The sequence below is a fragment of the Oxyura jamaicensis genome, chromosome 2, assembly GCF_011077185.1.
Source record: "Oxyura jamaicensis isolate SHBP4307 breed ruddy duck chromosome 2, BPBGC_Ojam_1.0, whole genome shotgun sequence".
In the NCBI taxonomy this organism is placed as follows: Eukaryota; Metazoa; Chordata; class Aves; order Anseriformes; family Anatidae; genus Oxyura; species Oxyura jamaicensis.
In genome coordinates this window covers 4,465,776-4,485,283 of record NC_048894.1, presented here as the reverse complement: position 1 = coordinate 4,485,283, position 19,508 = coordinate 4,465,776, and the positions used below count along the sequence as shown (strand labels likewise).

The window sequence follows — 19,508 nt, the reverse complement described above, 5'->3', positions numbered from 1 at the left end:
TGCAAAAAAACAGGTATAGCAAATTAGGATTTCCAAGCCAGCAGTAATATAACCATTTGTCCTTGTGTTTATAATGATTCACAATTGTCCTTTTCTCTACTGATAAAATAGGGATTTTGTAATGTTTTCAAAGAAGCCTATCTGCACTTAAACAACCACTCCAATTCTCAGAAGACAGAAGTATGAATAGCACCTACCTTTGTGACCCCAAGAGAAAGTAAATGTTTCTGAACCACAGAATCTACACTACGAGGTGCTGATGATAAAAATAAATGGTATCTTTTTAACATTAAAGTAAATTCCTTCATTATGAATCACTGAAAATGATCTTCAGTGGTACATAAATTGTGGAAGCAGGACAGAAGCCTATAGCAATGGAAAAGAAATGTAATACCATTCCTAGAAATTCATTTGCCCCTTTCCTTAATTGATCCCTGTAGTTCTTCAGAACAGCATTCTCCTTGGATAATTACTATTCCGTTTCTGAGAGAAACCCAAAAAGACACAAGCCAAAGGCTACAGAAAGAAAATATTTATGATACCTTATTAGCACTGAAATCAACGTAAGCAAATGACCGACTGTACAAAGAAGTAGGCTAGAATTCATCTCACCTCATTTCGGGCATCCACATTGGAGGGTAAGTTTCATCCTACTTATCATAACGTGTAGAAATGGCTGAATTTACGCAGAGAAGTCCTACCCGTCACTTTCTGATTAGGCATAGCGTAAGGAAATTTATTTGAAAGAGGTTTCTTTCATTTCTGGGTGTAATGTGATTTTTTTAATACATGGATTTTCTGAAATTTTTGAAGGTTTGTTTGTTTGTTTGCTTTTTCACCTTTTCAAAATAAAACATTTACATTTATGTAAAAATAGATGTTTTCCCCCTTGTGCCAGTAATTGTTGAAAATTAAACATTCCTAAGGTCAGTCAAAATCAACTGATTTGAAGATAAAACAAATATTGAAGGAAAATATTCACCCTGTTCTCAATGGTATTGGGAGTCAGCAGACTTCTATGGAATTTGGCTAGAATGGAGCTGGTGAGCTCTTGAGGGAGTTTCGTCACTCACCAATGCTCAACAGATGCGGAAGCCATCAAATTATTATTGATCCCTCTATAGTTTGGCCTTCACTCCATACATTTAATACTCTCACTGGACTCAGCTCTCAACAGATGAGTCAACTGAAAAAGATATTTGGTCAGTTGTGTCAAGTTTAGCACAATTTGAGAAGTTTTCATCTCTTCTGAGAACTCACAATGGGCCATCAGCTTGAATGAAAAGTAAACTATCTTTGCACAAATCAGTTTCAGCACATAAGACAAGAGGACAGGGGAAATGCCTTGATTAAAAGGGAGCTGGAATAAAAAGTACATATCTGACTGTACCCTAAGTAAAAATCCTGCTGCCAGGTCAATGGTCTGTTTTCATTTATTTATGTATTTATTTACTTACTTATTTTTAGTTGTTTTATTTATTATTGTTATTACAGGCCAATTAAAAATTCCTAAACAGCCAGGAACAGCAAACACTATTAGAGTAATTATATTTAGTGCTTGGGAACCCCTTGGTACAAATGGGGGGAACCAAAGGAAAAGCCACTGAGCCTACATGCATGCTCACACAATAGCACTTACTTTATATTGCTTTTCTGTGGCTATGTGTTATTATTTTTAATCTAGGCCGTATTTTAAAACTGATTTGTTAACAAGATACTTCTTAATACTTTTTAAGATTATCTGTTGTTAAAAACTCTGCCATACCATCAATTACTGAAAATGCTTTTATAGATGTACCAAAAGATTTCAGATTGAAAGTGCATATAGATTTTCAGATTGAAATATAGCATCCAATAAATACAAATACGAGCTTTAAGAACACTTCAAAAAATCTTGGTTGTAGAATCCCAAGATAATTGCTTCTCCCTTCAGTCTTAAACCAATGAGTTTGTGCAGAAATGAGAAGGAAGAGGAGAGAGAGTGGGGAAGAGTCCAGAGAAGAGGGCAGAGATACACTCCACATTTCCTCACCCCAGACTTCTAGTCCTCTTCCTAGGCAGTGAAATTTCCCAATAAGCACTGACCCTTTACCCTCTGTGCTCTCTATCAGGAACCAGCTCAGTGAAATCTTTACATCTGCAGGGAGTGTTTTACCACAGGTAATCATAACCACACAGTCTAGTGCCATAAAGAACAGCTACCCAACATGGGCAGCTGTGGAGTTGTGAGGGATAGGGACTGCTATCTACAAGCAGATACTGTCTCACAACTACTCCTGATTTCAAAAAACAAAAAGTGCTGGGAAGAAGGATGTGAAATGCCAATGATTCAGGATTACCCAGCAAGATAATGTAGCTGGGGATGGAAAAAAAAAAAAATGTTTTCCCACACAAAGTCTTTGGTAACACTTAGCTAATGGGGCATTGTCTCCTCCACCCCCTGGTAATTCAGCTGGAGAGGGCAAAAAGTAGTAATTACAAAACAGAAGAGTTATTTTCAAGATTTGATGTAATCATGGGCCAAAAGCCAAGTTTTAAATGGAAGATCTTTTCCACATGTTCACACTCACAAAATATATATTATATCTCTATGATAAAGGGACTCCTTATTTGCTCATTTGTCTCATTAGCTACCACTGACTGCTTTACCCTACCTTCTGCTGTAATGGCAAATAAAAAGTAACGATTGGAAACCTGGAGCACGAGGTGATGGTGCTCCAAGATGGAGTCTGCTGGCAGCTGCACAGGTACGAAAAGTTCTGATGAGGAGTTTGGCTCGCATTGTTGCTCATGAGGGAGCAGAACAGAGCCCCTGGTTTGCACAGAGCACTTGGCCTACAGCAGATGAGCTGCCAAGAACAGAGGGTAAGAGGTGAAGGTAACCACTGACTAACATTGCATTGACATGAAAAGAAATAAAGAAAGAGCTTAAGAATGCAGCATTTTCAATGCTTTTAAGAGATATTCTGAGAGATTCCAGGAAGAGCTATATATACACCAAAGGCTGTCATGGTAACAACGCTAGCAGATTTTTTTGCCTCATTAAACTCTCTAATTGCACGTGCTGTGGTGTTCAGCCACGTATCTCCGTGAGGTAAATCCTGCAGTCAGTCCCCTCTTAGGCTTTGTGCTAGAACTAAAGAAGTTCTCTGGGGTCCCTCAGGACCAAAGTGACCCAAAAGCTGCCTTTAATCTGGATCACTTGGTCTGCGTCTCAGGTATTTTCATGTCAGGGGATTTTCACATCTTTGAGAATTTCAACCTAAAGTTCAAAGTCAACTTTGCAGATGAGATGAAGGCTGGACAAGATCAGGTAAGAAACTAGCTGCTGGCTTGCACATATCACTCTTCTGTTTCATGACAGTCTTTTCTACAGAGACCATTAATTAGTTAACCTATTTATCCAGTAAACAACCCAATAACCATGACAATTCAGAGCATCCATAAGTAGCATTTACATATCAGGAATGAGTTGTATACATGTGACAGGTGAAGAGGACAGATGCTGTTAACTTTAACCTGCTTAAGGACTACTTAAAAATGCAAAATCTTGAAATACCACCAGGTCTTTAGCGGGCTGGTATAGCATAAATAGTTTTCTACAGCATGAACAGTTGAAGTTTCTTCAGCCAGCCACTGTGAGTGTCATGCTAACATGTGTGCTGTTTTCTCTACATCAAAATATACACGTGCCACATTTCTGTGGTGGTTTAAAACAATGGACAGCTAAATTCCACCATGCTTCTCTTTCATTCCTGCTCCTTAAGATAATAGAGGGAGAATATAGGATGAAAAAACAGCTTGTGAGTTGAGATAAGGACAGGGAGATCCCTACCAATTACAGAAACAGGCAAAACAGACTCAGCATAAGGGAATTAATGTATTTTACTGCTTATTGCCAACAGAGTAGAGCAATGAGAACTATAGGCAAACCAAAAACACCTTCCCACTCATCCACCCTCTTCTCCCTCCACCCAGTGAGCTGCACATGGGAACAAGCACTGGGGGCTGTGGTCAGTCCCTGATGCTTCATCTCCTCCGCTCCCTCATGGTCCCTCTCTGCCCCTGCTCCACGTGGGGTCCCTCCCACGGGATGCCGTCCTTCCCCAGCTGAGCCTGCGGGGGCTGCCCACAGGCAGCAGCTCTTCAAGACCTGCTCCCACACGGCTCCGTCCCACGGGGTCCATCCCCCAGGAGCAAACTGCTCCAGCACGGGTCCCCCACAGGCGGCAGCTCCCCCCAGGCCCTCTGCTCCTGCGTGGGCTCCTCTCCACGGGCTGCAGCTCCGGCCTGGGGCCTGCTCCTGCGGGGGCTCTCCATGGGCCGCAGCCTCCTCCAGGCCACATCCACCTGCTCCACCGGGGGCTCCTCCACGGGCTGCAGCGTGGAGATCTGCTCCATGTGGGACCCATGGGCTGCAGGGGGACAGCCTGCTCCACCAGGGGCCTCTCCACAGGCCGCAGGGGAACTGCTGCTGTGTGCCTGGAGCACCTCCTGCCCTCCTGCTGCACTGGCCTTGGGGGCTGCAGGGCTGCTTCTCACATAACTCTCACCCCTCTCTCCCAGCTGCTGTAGCACAGCAGTTTTTTTCCCCCTTCCTTAACTCTGCTCTCCCAGAGACCCAACAATCACCACTTATGGCTCAGCTCCAGCCACCAGCAGTTCCCTTTTGGAACCACCTGGAGCTGGCTCTGGTCTGCCATGGGGCAGCTGCAGGGCTCTGCTCACAGAGGCCACCCCTGCAGCTTCCCAGCTACCAAAACCTTGCCACATAAGCCCAATACAAAAATACCGACACATAAGAGCTCCAGCTAAAAGCAAGAGCAGTTACATCAGTTGATTAGAAAGTTCTCATTGTGATGCATGTGGGCTTGCAAGGGTTCCGTGGTCTATTTAGAACTTTTGCAATGCAAAAATGTCATCAGCTTACTTTTAAAATTTATTTTATTTTATTTATTTTTTAGACTATCAACCAAGTACACAGGCAGACTGCAGAACCAGAACGTTTCAATTTCTAGTATTCCTCTAGTGATTGGATTTGAAGCCTTGGCAAATAATTTAACTTTTCACCATATATAAAACAGAGAAAAATGTTTCCTCATTTTGCATGGATCTTATAAGGATGATATTGCTATTATTATTATTTTTTAATTTTAATTATGGAAAGCTAATTATAACAAAGTATTCCAATGTATTACAACACTGAAAACAAGAAATAACTGAAAATGGTGGAATTAAGCTAATATACTGCATAACAGAGTCAGGCTTCCTCAAAACAGATGAAGAGTTAAAAAGTGATCCAAAATCTGCAATGCAGATAAAAAATCAAGTATTCTTTGCTTGTTTCATCTGTGGACTATGGGACTGAAGAAAAACTAAGTAATAGATAGTGTGTAATGCTGCACACATTTTTCCTCTACTGTGTGTCTTCTCAAATAAACTGGGTGCATTTATTTCCTTATGGATGTTGATGAAATTCTGGTGATTATAATACAAAAATAGAAGGCATAATCATTTCTACTATATGCTTCCACTGATGCCCCTGAGCTCTCTGTCTTCCTGTTGAAAATCTTCACGTAACTCTCTAAGTTAGGGAAATAGTAGCCAGAAGTTTAATAGCATATATAAGTATATTCATTTAGATTGTCATTTTAGGAAAAAAAAAAAAAAAGTACACATACTGAGTTACTTTCTGTATCACTTATCTCAGAGGTTTGTGTCGTTAAGAGTAGAACGAGCTATTGTATAGTAACCAGGAAAGCTATATCTCTTCTGTTAATATGTTTTACATTTGGATTTGAGAAGGCTCCGTAAGAAATTAAGTAAAAAATAAGAGCAATTAATCAAAACAGCATGAGAGAACATCAGCCTGGTCTGAGTGAATTGGATAGTCTCTCCCAAGCAAAAATAATATTTCCCCTTGTTCTATCATTATCTACCCGAGTAAAGAGTCCCTCTCCATTCTTTTTATAAGATTCTTTTAGGTATTGAAAGGCTGCAGTGAGGTCTTTCCAGAGCCTTCCCTTCTCTAGGCTGAACACCCCAGCTCTCTCAGCCTTTCTTGGTAGGAGAGGTGCTCCAGCCCTCTGATCAATTTCATAGCCCTCCTCTGGACTCACTCTAACAGGTCCACATCCTTCTTGTGCTGGGCCCCAAACCTGGATGCAGCACTCCATGTGGGTCCTCGTGAGCAGAGCAGAGGGGGACAATAACCTCTCTCCACCTGCTGGCCACCCCTCTGTTGATGCAGCCCAGGACACAGTTGACCTTCTGGGCTGCAAGCATGCACTGCCAGCTCATGTCGAGCTTTTCATCCACCAGAACCCCCAAGGCCTTCTCCGCAGGGCTGCTCACAGAGAGTTCTGTCTATGTCATTGATAAAGATATTAAACTGTTCTGGTCCCCAGACAGACCCTTGAAGGACACCACTCATCACCAGCCTCCACCTGGACATAGAGCCATTGACCACCACTCTCTGGGTGTGGCCACTGAGCCAATTCCTTATCCACCAGATGGTCCACCCTCCTAATCCATATGTTTCCAAGAGATTAGGATACAATACGGGACTGTGTCAGAAGCCTTACAGAAATCCAAGTAGATGAAATTGGTTGGTCTTCCCTTGTTGACTGATGCAGTCATAGAAGACCGCCAGACACGATTTGCCCTTGGTGAAGCTGTGCTGGCTGTCTCAGATCACCTCCTTGTCCTGCCTGTACCTTAACATTGCCTCTGAGAGGATCCATTCCATGATCTTGCCAGGCACAGAGGTGAGGCTCACCAGTTCGTAGTTCCTCGGGTCTTCCTTTCTACCTCTTTTTAAAAATGGAAATGATGTTTCCCTTTTTCCAGTCACCAGGGACTTAACCTGACTGCCATGATTTCTGAAATATGATGGAAAGTGGCTTTCAAAGCTTTCAAAGTTAATTCACCTAGTGGCTACTGGAGGAAGGACAATTTCAGCATAATGACAATTTTAATTCTTAAAATAATCATATAGATATATATGGATACATATACATATATGTTTAAAACAAGACAAAGCAAATTGGTCAGATAAAAAGCCATCCATCTTTGCCAGAAATCTTGGTTTTAGCTCACTAACCCAAATTTCAAAGACCTGGTACCGACTGAAGGGTGTCTACACATTGAGGATTAATCTAAAGATTTCATACCCACGATCACAGTGATGAACTCACAAGCAGTCTCCTTGAGCAGATTAATAATGAAATTGCAACTGTATCTGCCTTCCAATTATTAACTATTTCCCCTTTATTTACACAGAAGGCAGAAAGTAATAGTCTTCCACAGGCTGCTAAATTACCTCAGGGATACTTCCAAAGAAAAAAGGTTCTTAGGAGTATGATTAATTTCCTGTAACTCTAGATATTGCACAGTAGACACGTGCAGCTGAGTGGGCCTTAGGCTGCTGCTATAGCCAATAAAACAGTTTATTTTTATTATTATTATTATTTTTTCATGAAGGTCCAGCTACTGCAGCATCCTGTCTCCAACAGCAGCCCGAAGTGGATACTTAGAGAAGAACACAGGAATAGGAGACACATAAGCACTCTCTCAGCCATCACATTCATCTCAGAGGATTTCCTGAACGTGATGAGGTTTCTTTGGTGTGGTAAACCTCTGTGCACTTAACAGTGTTAGCTGGGAAGAGATCAGCTTCTAAATGCCTGGCCTTATGTACCAGGGACATCTGCACAAGACAGAGTTTAAAGAGGGTGAAGGTAGAAAGCCATGCAATGGTGCCATTCCCCACAGTGTTCATTAGAGGGTTTTAGGAAGGACAAATCCACAGACAGGCTAGCAGGTTTATTACAGGAGCACCATTTAGAGTCATGGGATCAAATTCCTGTAGCACATTAATAGAAATGAGACACCACACAGCATTTACACCTTTGGGAATCTGGTTCTCGTTTGTCTCCCCGCTTAGCTATGGGCATGTGCACTTGAAATATTTGAATCCACAATTTTTTTTTGTCTAACGTTTATGCACAAGAGTAGTATTACTCAGTGGAGCGTTTCACTGTAGTGAATGAGTCTTCTTCTTACATGAGAAAAGATATAAACAGGGCAAAGCAGCTGAACAGTTCAGGTCCTAGTGGCTTACAGAAACTGTGTTAACATTTTCCATTATCTTTTACTTATACAGCCAGCTTGCACACTTTGACAGTTTAATGAGTAAGATGAATGCTTGCAGGAAAAAAAAATAAAAAAAAACACAGTCCTTATTTGGAATGGAATAACAAAATTGAACAATATAGAGCTGGAGCTGGAGGTCAGCTTTGCATCTGGACTAGCTTTGGTGCTTAACGATTTTTTCATGCATGGGACAATACAATATGATGTCCCCATCTCAGGACTGGAGGGCAAGGCAGATTAATTCCATGCATAGCAGAGTTTATTCCGAAAAGGCCAACCAAGTGATGCAGTAGAGAGCTAAACAAGGAGGGATGAGCTGCCAGCTCCAACTTTACACTAGGTGATTTATGCTAGCTGAACCCCTAATCCATCATCTGTATTCACATTCTAGTTCACGATAGGCCATGACGGCATCTGTAAATAGGAAGCATCCTACCACTTTCTTTTCCTTAGACCAACCACTGGATTCTCAGACAGCATTTCTGAGCACGCCTTGCAATGTACTGATGGCAGACGGTTGAAGGTCCCCCACTTTTTATGCTTTTGATAGATACTGAAGTAAGGCAGTGCTAGCTGGTATGAATTTATACACGGGCCTTAGACACACAGAGATTATAATTTTACCAGCATGAAGAAATGGATGGAGCCCCTGTCTCACCTTCATCTGTCTATATGGTGACCACGGTTCTGTGTGTGGCTCGGGAACACTCCTCCAAAGGTAGTATGGAAACTACCCTTTTGTCAAAAGAAGGGAGACAAAGGCAAGACAACCACTTAATGTCATCAAGAGCACATCTAAAGGCTCGTTCCTAAACTGGAGAGCCAACTTAGTCATTGGGTCATAAGGTCTTGATCATTTTACTGAAATGAGAAACAAAGAAAAAAACACATTTCCCGTTCTAGACAATGTCTCCATTTACTCCTACTAATTATTCTCCTGCACTACATGTTTTAGGCATCCTCTTGATGCCATCCTCTTGACCCATCTTTCCAAATAGTGAGGTTTGCAGCATCACTATTGTTACATGGCTTTGTTCTGTGCATTGGCCACAGCATTATTTCACTGCTTGAAAGGCTCATCAATCCACAAACCCAGAGAGAAATGTTGATTTAACGGACAGGAGGTGTTTTCATTTAAGACCAGATTCACTGACGTGATTCCATGTGAACAGAAAAAGCACTCCATCTGCTCAGTAGGACTCAACAAAATGAGAGGCTCTACAAAGTATATTTTTATCTGCCAAGTGTACAAAAAATATCTAATTTAGAATCAAATGGTAGTTATTGTACCAAATGTATACATTCAAAGATTTAAAGGCTATGTGAGGAAGCATGGTATTGTAGCAGTCATTACCAAGAGTCTGCTGAGAACATATCATGGAGAAGTGACAGATCAAGGATTTAGGTGTGCCACTCTTCTGAAATAAGAAACAATAAAACTCAGTGGCACGTCCCCACTGTAACATGTTTTTGCTTAGGAGCTGTGCCTGTCTCATTTGCATTCCTCAAAAATTTGGCCCTGATCCTTTTCCTTTCCTTACTCTTCACAGCATCCCAGGCTGGCAGCGTGGAACCACCATGCCAATGCCATGAAGTTGGTCACTGTAAATTCTTCTGCTTCCTCACAGGATCGTGGGATCTGCCCTGACTTCATGCCATCAGCAACACCGTTCTACAGTCCTCCCTCAGACCCACGTACCCAACACCTCTGTGACTCCAGGCAGACGTGCTACAGATTTTCTTTTCAGCCAATGCTGATGCCATTAATGCTGATGAAGGTGTTCAGAGTGTTGCTACCTTCCTGTAAATTGCAAAGTTCAGGGATGGTGATTGCGGATGTTAAGATTGTTGATAGTTCATCCTAAACCACTAGCACCACTTCTGGTGTAGCTGGTTCCTCTTCTAAGCCAAGGTTACTTCATTTAGTAGTTTCCTGAGGTTTTGCAAAAGCACGCACTCGTGGGATCAAGGCACTGGAGTAAATTCTTTCTAAAACATATTTCACATTCAGAGTCACAACAAAAAGCCAGACAGCAAGCCATAGGTACTCTTTTAAAAAAATATAAGAACAACAACAGCAGCAAAAGAAAATAAATCACTCTGTGTGACTCTCATCACTGTAGTATCTGAGCACTTTATAGCCTTGTTTACACAGCTTAGAGATTTATTGTTAGTGAATTTTGGAAAAACTTGCCAGTCTCTGGACACCTAGGGTAAAGGTGGGAACCATAAGCTATGTTTATGTATCTCATCTATAAAAAAGTCACAAAAAATAATTGTATTTACTTATTTTTTTTAATAATCCTCATGGGTAATCCTAGCGGAACACGTAACTTTCTGGAGTGTCTACTTATTCCTTAATACACGAGAATTTCTGCATACCCTTTGCTTGGAACTGCCCCAGACTTGGGAAGTGAATTTGAAATCATAAGGACCAGCGGCAACAATACAAAATGTGCAACAACACTGCACGCAGCTTTATTTTGGGAAGTACAAGCAAGCAGTGCTAGACTGCCTGGTATGTCATTTGAGGCAGTGAGAAAGTAAACCACCATCATCACCTCTATTTAAATAGTGGTATTGCAACATCTGAAAATAGGAAGTGCTAGGAAGATTGCCTGTGTCCTCAGCTCCAGCTTTGATCATGCAAATGCTGCTGCTCAAGGTTAACTTTATGCCCGTGAGCAGTAACGGAGTTGTGTGGATGTGATGAAAGCACATTCCCAAGTGCCCCACGGGCAGCTGCAGGAGCAGAGTACGTAGCTCCAGCCAGCAGGCTGACGCCAAGAGAGTGCAAAGCATACGTTAAAATGAATAGCTCATCCAAGTATCATTATAAATGGAAGTGCTCGCTGATGTGACCTGCTGGGAAAATCAGAAGGGAAACAGTGAGAATTGCTGCCATGCCATTACTGTGGAGGGATATTTAGAGATGTAATGAGGCCAAATCTTCCGTTTCCAAGAAACAGAGTAGGGCAATGCACAGAAATAAATAACCCCTGGAGCAACGAGTGTCTCACCTATGCTGTTCTGTATAGAAAGCAAGTTATAGAATATGCTTGTCTGTCATTAAACTTTCATCTACTAAAAGAATGATTGATTGAAATTAACTCCTAAAAAATAGCAATAGTCAGCCAAGCAAAACCTGCAGCCTGTGTGCACTCAGCAGCTGAGGCATCAAGGCAAAAAACTCATTTTTCTTTGGTAGCCAAAGCCTCTGTGATTAAATCACCTTGTCAGAAGATATTTCATATGTGCTTTGAGCTATAAACTATTAACTCCCATCTTGTAGACTGCGTGCTGTATGTCAGACTTCTGTGAAACTCCTGTGCAGAAGTGCCTATATTAGGATACCGAGACTGACTGGAACATCCAGTTCAACTCATCCAGTTCATCTAGTGCAATAATAGTCAATGGAGATCTACGGAAGGATTCAGATGACACATAAGCACTCTGGGCCACTCAATCCCTGAGGTATCCCTCCAGCTATTCCGGAGGGCACAGGCCTCCCGTGGGTTCTGTACCATATCTGCCAGCCCTGCACGTCTTAGGTACCCTAAAGTACCTCAAAGGGCACTGGGCACTGACACGAGGGCAACTAAATCCTATCCAATAGTGGGAGCTCAGACACTTATTTTACAGGTAAACATGAATATTCAGATGATAAATCCATGAGTTGAGTTCCACCCCATGAGTCTACAATAGCCCCAGGGACATGCTGGCTCCTAAGCACCTGTGCTTTCAACGATTACCTTTTGCTCTGAAATTCCCAGGTTCGGTCCCACCTTCCAGGTTCCTCCACACACGCATTAAGAAGAAGTCACTCAGCCAGGCCTGCATTCACAGCAAAGCAGGACGGTGGTATGACGATGACCAGCAGGCAAAGCCATGCTAAAACATGTGCCAGCGTAAGATGGTCACACTTGGCTGACCTGCAGGGATTCCTGATCAGCAGAAGTCCCAACCAGAAATAAAGAATGAATCAAAGGTTCACCCGGTTTTGAACTGAACAACTTAACACTAAATACCTTTACCACAGACAAACACACCATAAACAAAATCACATCAGGCATTGAGATTGCCTGGAGAAAGGCCTACGTTGCTTCTGGGCTAGAAAGAAACACGGGACAAAGAATCTGGATGAAAAAGAAAATCTTCCAGCTGCAGCGGAGAGAACCCTTTCCAGAAATGTAGCACAGATAAATCCTCCCTAAACAAAATGTAGAAAGCTCAGATTTTGAGTAAAGTTCCAAGAAGATAGAAATTACTGAAAAATGAAACTGTTCACTGAGTCTGCAAAGTCCCTTTTCTCACAAATGGACACACTTACAAAACCTTATTTTCAGGTGTTTGCACTTGTGCCAGGTGCACAGAGATGGATCTGTCCAGGGATATCATCAAAACAAAAAATGATGGAAATGAAAGCATTTTAATGAATGGTCAGCTTCAAGATAGCAGAAACACTGTACCAATGTAGCATCAAATCTGCGTATTTTTTTCTGACCAAAGGGATAGGAAATAATTTTCTGAAAATAAAGTTGACAATTTTAAATGTTTAAAATGAAGATTTACAATCTTTTACTTTTTAAAAAATTATTATTGTACATGAACATTTCAAATTAAAGTTAAGCTAACTGTAATGTCTAAAACAGAGGTAAAATTATTTATTTAATTGGTTGTCTAAAGAAAACTTCCAAATTTTCATTTCAAAAGAAACCCACACTTTAGGATGCTACTGTTCCCCAGTTCATATGGTTTTGTCATGAAGCTACACAAACACACACATCCACATGCTCCCCCGAATACACAGAGACACAGGCACACACATGCACATTCACTTTATACACATGTACTTTTCGTAACTGAAAGTGGAATCAGATCCATGACACTGAAGGATAAATGGGGCAGTATTCAGAAGTCTGAAATAACCCTTATGTACATGTATATTTTTTGTAACAGTGTGCTGGGTCTGGCTGGGATGTTAACTTTCCCTGCAGCAGCCCATACAGTGCTGCGCTCTGCACTTGTAGCTAGAACAGCAGTGGTATCACACCAGTGTTGTGTCTGCTGCTGAGAAGTGCTGGCACAGCATCAGGACTCTCTCTGACCCTCCTAGGGGGTGGGCAAAAAAGTGAGAAAGAAACATCAGCAGGGCAGCTGACCTAAACCAACCAAAGGGATATTCCATACCATATGATGTCACACTCAGCAATAAAAGGTGGAAAAAGGAAGAAGAGGGGAGGGGTGGGCTCTCATTGCGAAAACGTCTGTCCTCCTCCCGAACACTGGCTACGTGCGTTGAGGCCCTGCTTCAAGGACGTGGTCAAGCATCGCTCATTTGTGGGAAGTAGAGAGTAATTTCTTTCCTCTGCACTTCCACACAGCCTTTACTTGTTTTGTTTTGTTATTATTCCCTTTCCCCCTCCCACTTCCCCTTTCCCTTTTTTCCCTTTAGTTGAATAGTTTAATTACTAATAATATTTCCTTAATAATATTTTTTTCTCTTTAATTAAACCATCCTTATCTCAACCCGTGAGTTGTTCTTTCCTTTACTTCTTCCCCTCCTCATCTGAGGAGGGGGAGTGAGAGAGCAGTTGTGGTGTTCAGCTGCCTAGCACGGTAAAACCACCACACAGAGGAAGCACTTTTGCACCTTGATGTCATTAATTTAGGGTAGAAGGACGAAGATCATGCAACAAATGCAGTGATCAGCTGCTATCTTTCAGTATACACTCATAACGCTAACCTGCAAAGGCACTTTGAGTACCCGTACTGCCTCTCCCTTTTCCACGTAGCTGTTACTGCCATCTAACATGTTTTTGAACAGTTTATCCTGAAAAGTGATACTAACATACACCATGGGAGCTGAGCTTAAGACTGTCTGTGGTTGGTTTACCCTAGACCTCTAGGCAAGGTGTCTTAGTAGCTCCATGCTGGCAGCCAGATTAAGGAGTTATCTAAGTGTGACAGGGACAAGAGAGGAAATGCATGACACATCTGATCTACTGTCTCCCGTTTACTGGGTTGTTTGAATAGCCTTAAACATCAGAAATGCAAATTGCAACCTTCAAAGTGAGTGAAGGGAAGGAAGAGAAAGAAAACAGAGAATGTAATTCTTATGTTAACACACTAAGCACAGTAGTACTGGACATCCTTCTTGTTTATTTTTTTGGAAGAAGATCCTGTTTTTAAATGAATCTGCTTTATCAAGGTCTTAAAGATCGCGTGGTGAAACCTGTCAATGGACCTAAAAGTGGGATAAAAAGACTTCCATGGAGATCAAAGTGAGTAGGAACAGAAGTAAGACAGGACTTGCATTCTCTAGTGGAAATATGTAAGATAGGAAAGTCAAAGTATGTGAAGGGAAGCATGATGAAATTCACTGAATATTATTGTGAATGAAGGACCCATTTTCTCTGGGTTCCTATAAAAAGCCAAGCTATAACTCAATGCACGTATCAGAGAGATATATAGAGTCATCTGGTCATCCTGCATATTTCTGTAATTCTAGTCAAACCATATGAAGAGTGAACATCAGGAACATGTTCAGCTGAGTCACTGTAAAAAATTCTGCCATTTCAACCAATATTTCTTATATATGAAAACAAAGTTAATAATTAAAAATTAAATAAAATCCCTCTTCAGGTCCACAGATACACACACAATCCCATCAAGATCAAAAGCTGCACCCAAGCAATCATGAAGGTGTAATCCAGGAATTTTTTGAGGAAACAAAACCCAAAAGGAGTGAATTATATTGCCTTTCACCTCTTAAAAAGCATTGCTTGGCTTAAATCATGTCAGACTGAATTCACAATGTCATTCACTCAGCAATTCAGTGCACTTAAACATAAATGAAAGTCTCAAAAGCATTTTATGCCATCTGTTCGGGATACTTATTGTGAACATTTGGAGGCTGAAGTTAGCAATTATGAGGGGAGGAAATTAACATCTTGGACTAATTAACAGCCTCATCTGGAAAAGAGACACGGAATATAACCAGTTACAAAACTTTCATGTTTCTCTTCTCCAAGCTATAAATAAAGATTGTTCAATATGTCCCTCTTTGGAATTTTTTGTGGTTGTTGTTTTATTTTATTGATTTTTTTTTTCCTCTTGACAAGACTAGATCTGCACAGCGTCAAAGATTATGATCAGAAGAAATCCAAAGACATTTCCGACTCTGTGGTTCTGGTCTGACTCTGCACATCCATGTTGTTTCAGTGTGATACATCCTTACTATTATGAGGGTTCAAAATGCAGGATGCACACAGCTAAGCTAATTTTGGACATCAACAATATATTTATAGGAGATTTTTCATCACTGGATCCTTTTAGAGGGAAAAAATAAATAAATTCAAAAGCAAGATTTCTCTGCCCTGATTTACATCTTAGTTTAGGACAAAGTAACGCTCCAGACTTTTGACTATATTGGCTATAATTCACTGGTTACTAAGGTGGAGATCACTGCATTGCAGACCTTCATTTTCAATGAGAAGACTCATGGCTGAAAAGTCCAGACCTTTTTAAAGAGCCTGAAATCATCGTGTGAAACGAGAGGAACATGCAGTGGCAAGAAGCCCCATGATGGTGATCCACCACGTTGACAAGAGTACTAAGAAAAAAAACAAACTTTTTCCTGTAGAAGGTCCCGAAGCTCGCTTTATGTTCATGCATAAGTCTGGGATTATGTCCAAACTGTCTGAACATGTGGCAGCTTAGGGTTTTACTACATGTATAATCCTACGCTCAACGAAAAAGAGTACAGGCTCACAGGATTTCAAAGTATGCTGCAGAAAAGTATAATATCTTATAAAGATACGTTGGATTGTCTCTATATAACAATCAAGTCTCATTAACTTTAGGGCAGTGCTTTACTTCTCTGATCAGTGATACCTTACAATAACAGCACAATGTAAGAGACTCCTGTGACTTCTCTCTAGCCTTTTCATATTACAATGCTATTATAAGAGTTGCACTCAGCCTGAGAAGAGGCCTTGTGTGCAGGCATCATGTAAATAGTTCAGAAAATTATTATTTTTTTTGCCAACAATTAGGAAGTAAAGTGTTTGCCAAAGTTTAAGACAGTCTGGTGTGAAATGATAATATTTTTGCAATGAAAGCTGTGGGAAAGAAATAATACATTATGAATTAATGGAAAATTTTATGATAGTTTTTTCAGAAATATTCAAAAGTCAAAGAACACCTGAAAGAAGGGTCCAAGATTATGTAAAGTTTAACAAAACCTCATCTATCTTTCATTCGTTTCCAGCTACAAAATAGAATAGACTGTCATTAAAATTTATACAAGCAAATATACCTCATCAGGCATAGTTGCTCCCTGGAACACAATGCCACAAGTTACAGAGCTCAGACTAGATTCATAATACAGGTCAACACACCCATTTATATGCAAATTAACAGGCAGTTAAGGCAACAAAACTTTCAGACCTCAGTCTGATCATCTCATCTAGATCAGTTTATTGTCCTTATGGAATATATAGAGTCAGAGTAAACCACAATTGATCTGATATATGGAAAGACTGCTTCCTTGAACCTCATTTGCTTTGTCATTTCTTAAGGCTGGAGAACTGTTTAAATGAGAACATCTACATTCCTACAAGGCCTTTTTACACTTCTCCCTCAGTGAGGATTTTCTGTGGGGAAAGCAAAGGGGAAAAAACAATCCTCCTTCCCCCCTTGGTCATCCTGCAGAGCAGTGACTGTGAGTGCGCCTCTTCCACTTCTGAACCAAAGCTGGATCCAGTTTCACATCTCTTACAATATCATTATTTTTTTTTTTTTGCTGGTGCATTTTAGTCAAGAATCACACACAAAAATCAGTGCTTTGCCCTGCTTTCAAAAATTGGTGTAAAGAAAGCAAAGGCCACACATTCCCCCCAAAATTTCCTTGCTGTTTGTGCTTAACATTCTGGAGAGTCTGCAATATTCCATTCTCCCTTCATCCCACTGCCAGTGTCCCTAAGGTCCTCTGTACTATCTCTGTCTTCTATCAGAAAAGACTTCTCTCCTAACCTGAAAAGTCAGAGTTAGGATTTGGTGAGTTGAGGGTGAGATCAGGAAACAGAAATTGCAAAGTTTTGAGGTTTAACATGGTCTGATTTGGAGGACTGGTATTTTTGATGTCCATTGGCCTGACCAAAATGGTAAAAGGTTCACCCCTGGCTTGTATAACCTTCAGTCAGGTCAGAGCACCCCAGTTTCTACAGTGAATGTCTTACAAGGGCTGGATTTGACTACCACATCCACCACGCTTTGCCTGCCCAGCCTGGATAAGCCGTGAGGCACTTGGAGAACTGCAGACAGCCTTTGACAACGAGTCTGGACCAGGCTGGATAGAGATACGTTAGAACTACTGACCTTCAACGATCATATCAGTCAGTGAGTACAGTCAGCTCAACACATTAAATCATGAAAAAAGGCTGCCAATATTAGTCCACCTGAAGTTCTTTCCAGGTGTGCAAACTTCAAAGTTTTCTTTCCATGTCACACCACTGTACGTTGTTGCCAATGAAAACTCAAGGCTGGAAGCACTAAGTTTATCTCAGCAGAAAAAGATGTTCCTGGAGCAAGGACACTGAAAACAGATCCTGGAGTAACAAGAAGCCACTGAGAAATGAAGAAATAAATACCTGTGACATTGGTGCGGGCTGATAAAGCTTCACAGTACTTTTCCAGCAGAACAGACAAGGGCAGGTTCACAGAAGATTCACAGTGGAGAACTATCTGGATGAATAGAGAAGCAATACAAACAAACAGTAAAGCAGCAGCAAAGGGCAGAATTTCTTATTCATGAGTACAAAAATCCCCAGTATCTCATAGCAGTTCCCATTCATTGGTTCAGGTGCAGACATTCCCTCATGACCGAGAGGATTTTTGGTTATACTTGCTTAGGTCCACAACATCAGGTGTCATTCATGTGACTAAAGGTAGGCATCTACAAATGAACTACCTATCCTGGACCTCCTGTGGCAGACAGTCAATGGCCTTAACAAAGCTCAGGGCACAATTTTTCTCACTTAAAATAGAGTAGCTGAATCACATCCCATTACAGAATGGGTGGATGTGTGGAATTTCTATCAGCTACCCTTAAAAGGCTACGTGGCTGGTGAAGATCCTTACATAGTCAAGAGAGACAAGAAACTCCAAAGGGCAATTTAAAAGGTTTGAAGAAGTGCTTCTGCTGACCGGATCGGAAAGTTGGCATCTCTGTAAGGTGATCCATTACTTCTGATAACCAGTAAAAAATACACAAGCTTCTGACCCACAGAATTCTGAGTTCTGAGCCTTCCACTGAGGGTAAACGATAGTGAGAACGAGAGGAGCAGTATCAACACAGACACTTTGAGAAAGCTGCAGGTTCAGGGTAGGATAGCAGTGCATCGCCAAGAAAGTTTTAGGAAATAGATATTGAGTGAAGCCAAAGATTATGTCGTTTTCACAGTTGAAACTGAAATTACTGAAGTGCCCACTGCAGACCGAGGACAGAAGACCACAGGACCGTACATGTAAACGTGCAGCTGATTTGGGATACTACTTGGAGCAAGAGAAGCTCTTATAAAGTCCTTTAAGGAAGGCAGCACCAAATGCGCTGAGAAAATTCAGGAGTCACACATCAGTGACAGAAAGTTCAATTTTCAAACTGTGGAACAAAGTCTTCCTGACCACTTCTCAGGGCATATAAAGCCTTGGTAGCAAACAAAATGCCTTTGCTTTTCTGCTTATGTTGAATGACTCTAACATAACACAGTCAGCTTTTGCTCAGGGAAACAACAATAATCCTTGAATACTGATGTTATATTTCAGTGCTCTAAGGTACATTAAGTGAGTGCAGAATCCTTTTTATGTTACTGAATTCCTTATCACTCAATAAGAAGTGGAATAAATTATCATGACAATGGAATTCATCAGCAGTGTTGGTCTCTAAAGAACTTTTCTTTGTCCCATACCGTTTCTATATATTTCTCACTTTGCTGTTACTTCACAAAATAGGAACTCTTGGAATGTATTCTTTTTGAATAAACATCACCAAGCTGCTGTTTCTCACCCAGGAAGACTTGAACTTTCACCTCCTACAGCAAAGCCTTCCAGGCCACTGGCCATGCAGAGTCAGGTCAAGGAGACAGGGAAAGCAGCGGCCCTGTTCTGCAGCCAGGGCAGATGCCATCTTGCAGGGCACAGTACTCCAATGGAGCCTGCCAGAAAGCAGGCTCTGTAGCGGTCATGTCAGACCCAGTCACGTGGGCTGACATAGCAGAGCCATTTCTTCCTTCTGTCCCCCTGCCCCTCTGCTACCTCACAGGCCAAAGCGCTCTCTCACTTCAAAGAAGAAA

At 41.3% G+C, this 19,508-nt stretch overlaps 1 protein-coding gene across 3 annotated transcripts in view; it reads right to left on the bottom strand.

The window, feature by feature from the left end:
* The window catches only part of CRHR2 (corticotropin releasing hormone receptor 2), a 157,511-nt gene that overhangs the window by 123,259 nt on the left and 14,744 nt on the right, over positions 1-19,508 (bottom strand). For all 3 annotated transcript variants that reach the window (XM_035318451.1, XM_035318452.1, XM_035318449.1), the window contains exon 2: positions 17,808-17,901. In XM_035318451.1, the coding sequence (XP_035174342.1) occupies positions 17,808-17,901 (94 nt within the window). The remainder of the gene's footprint in view (positions 1-17,807; positions 17,902-19,508) is intronic.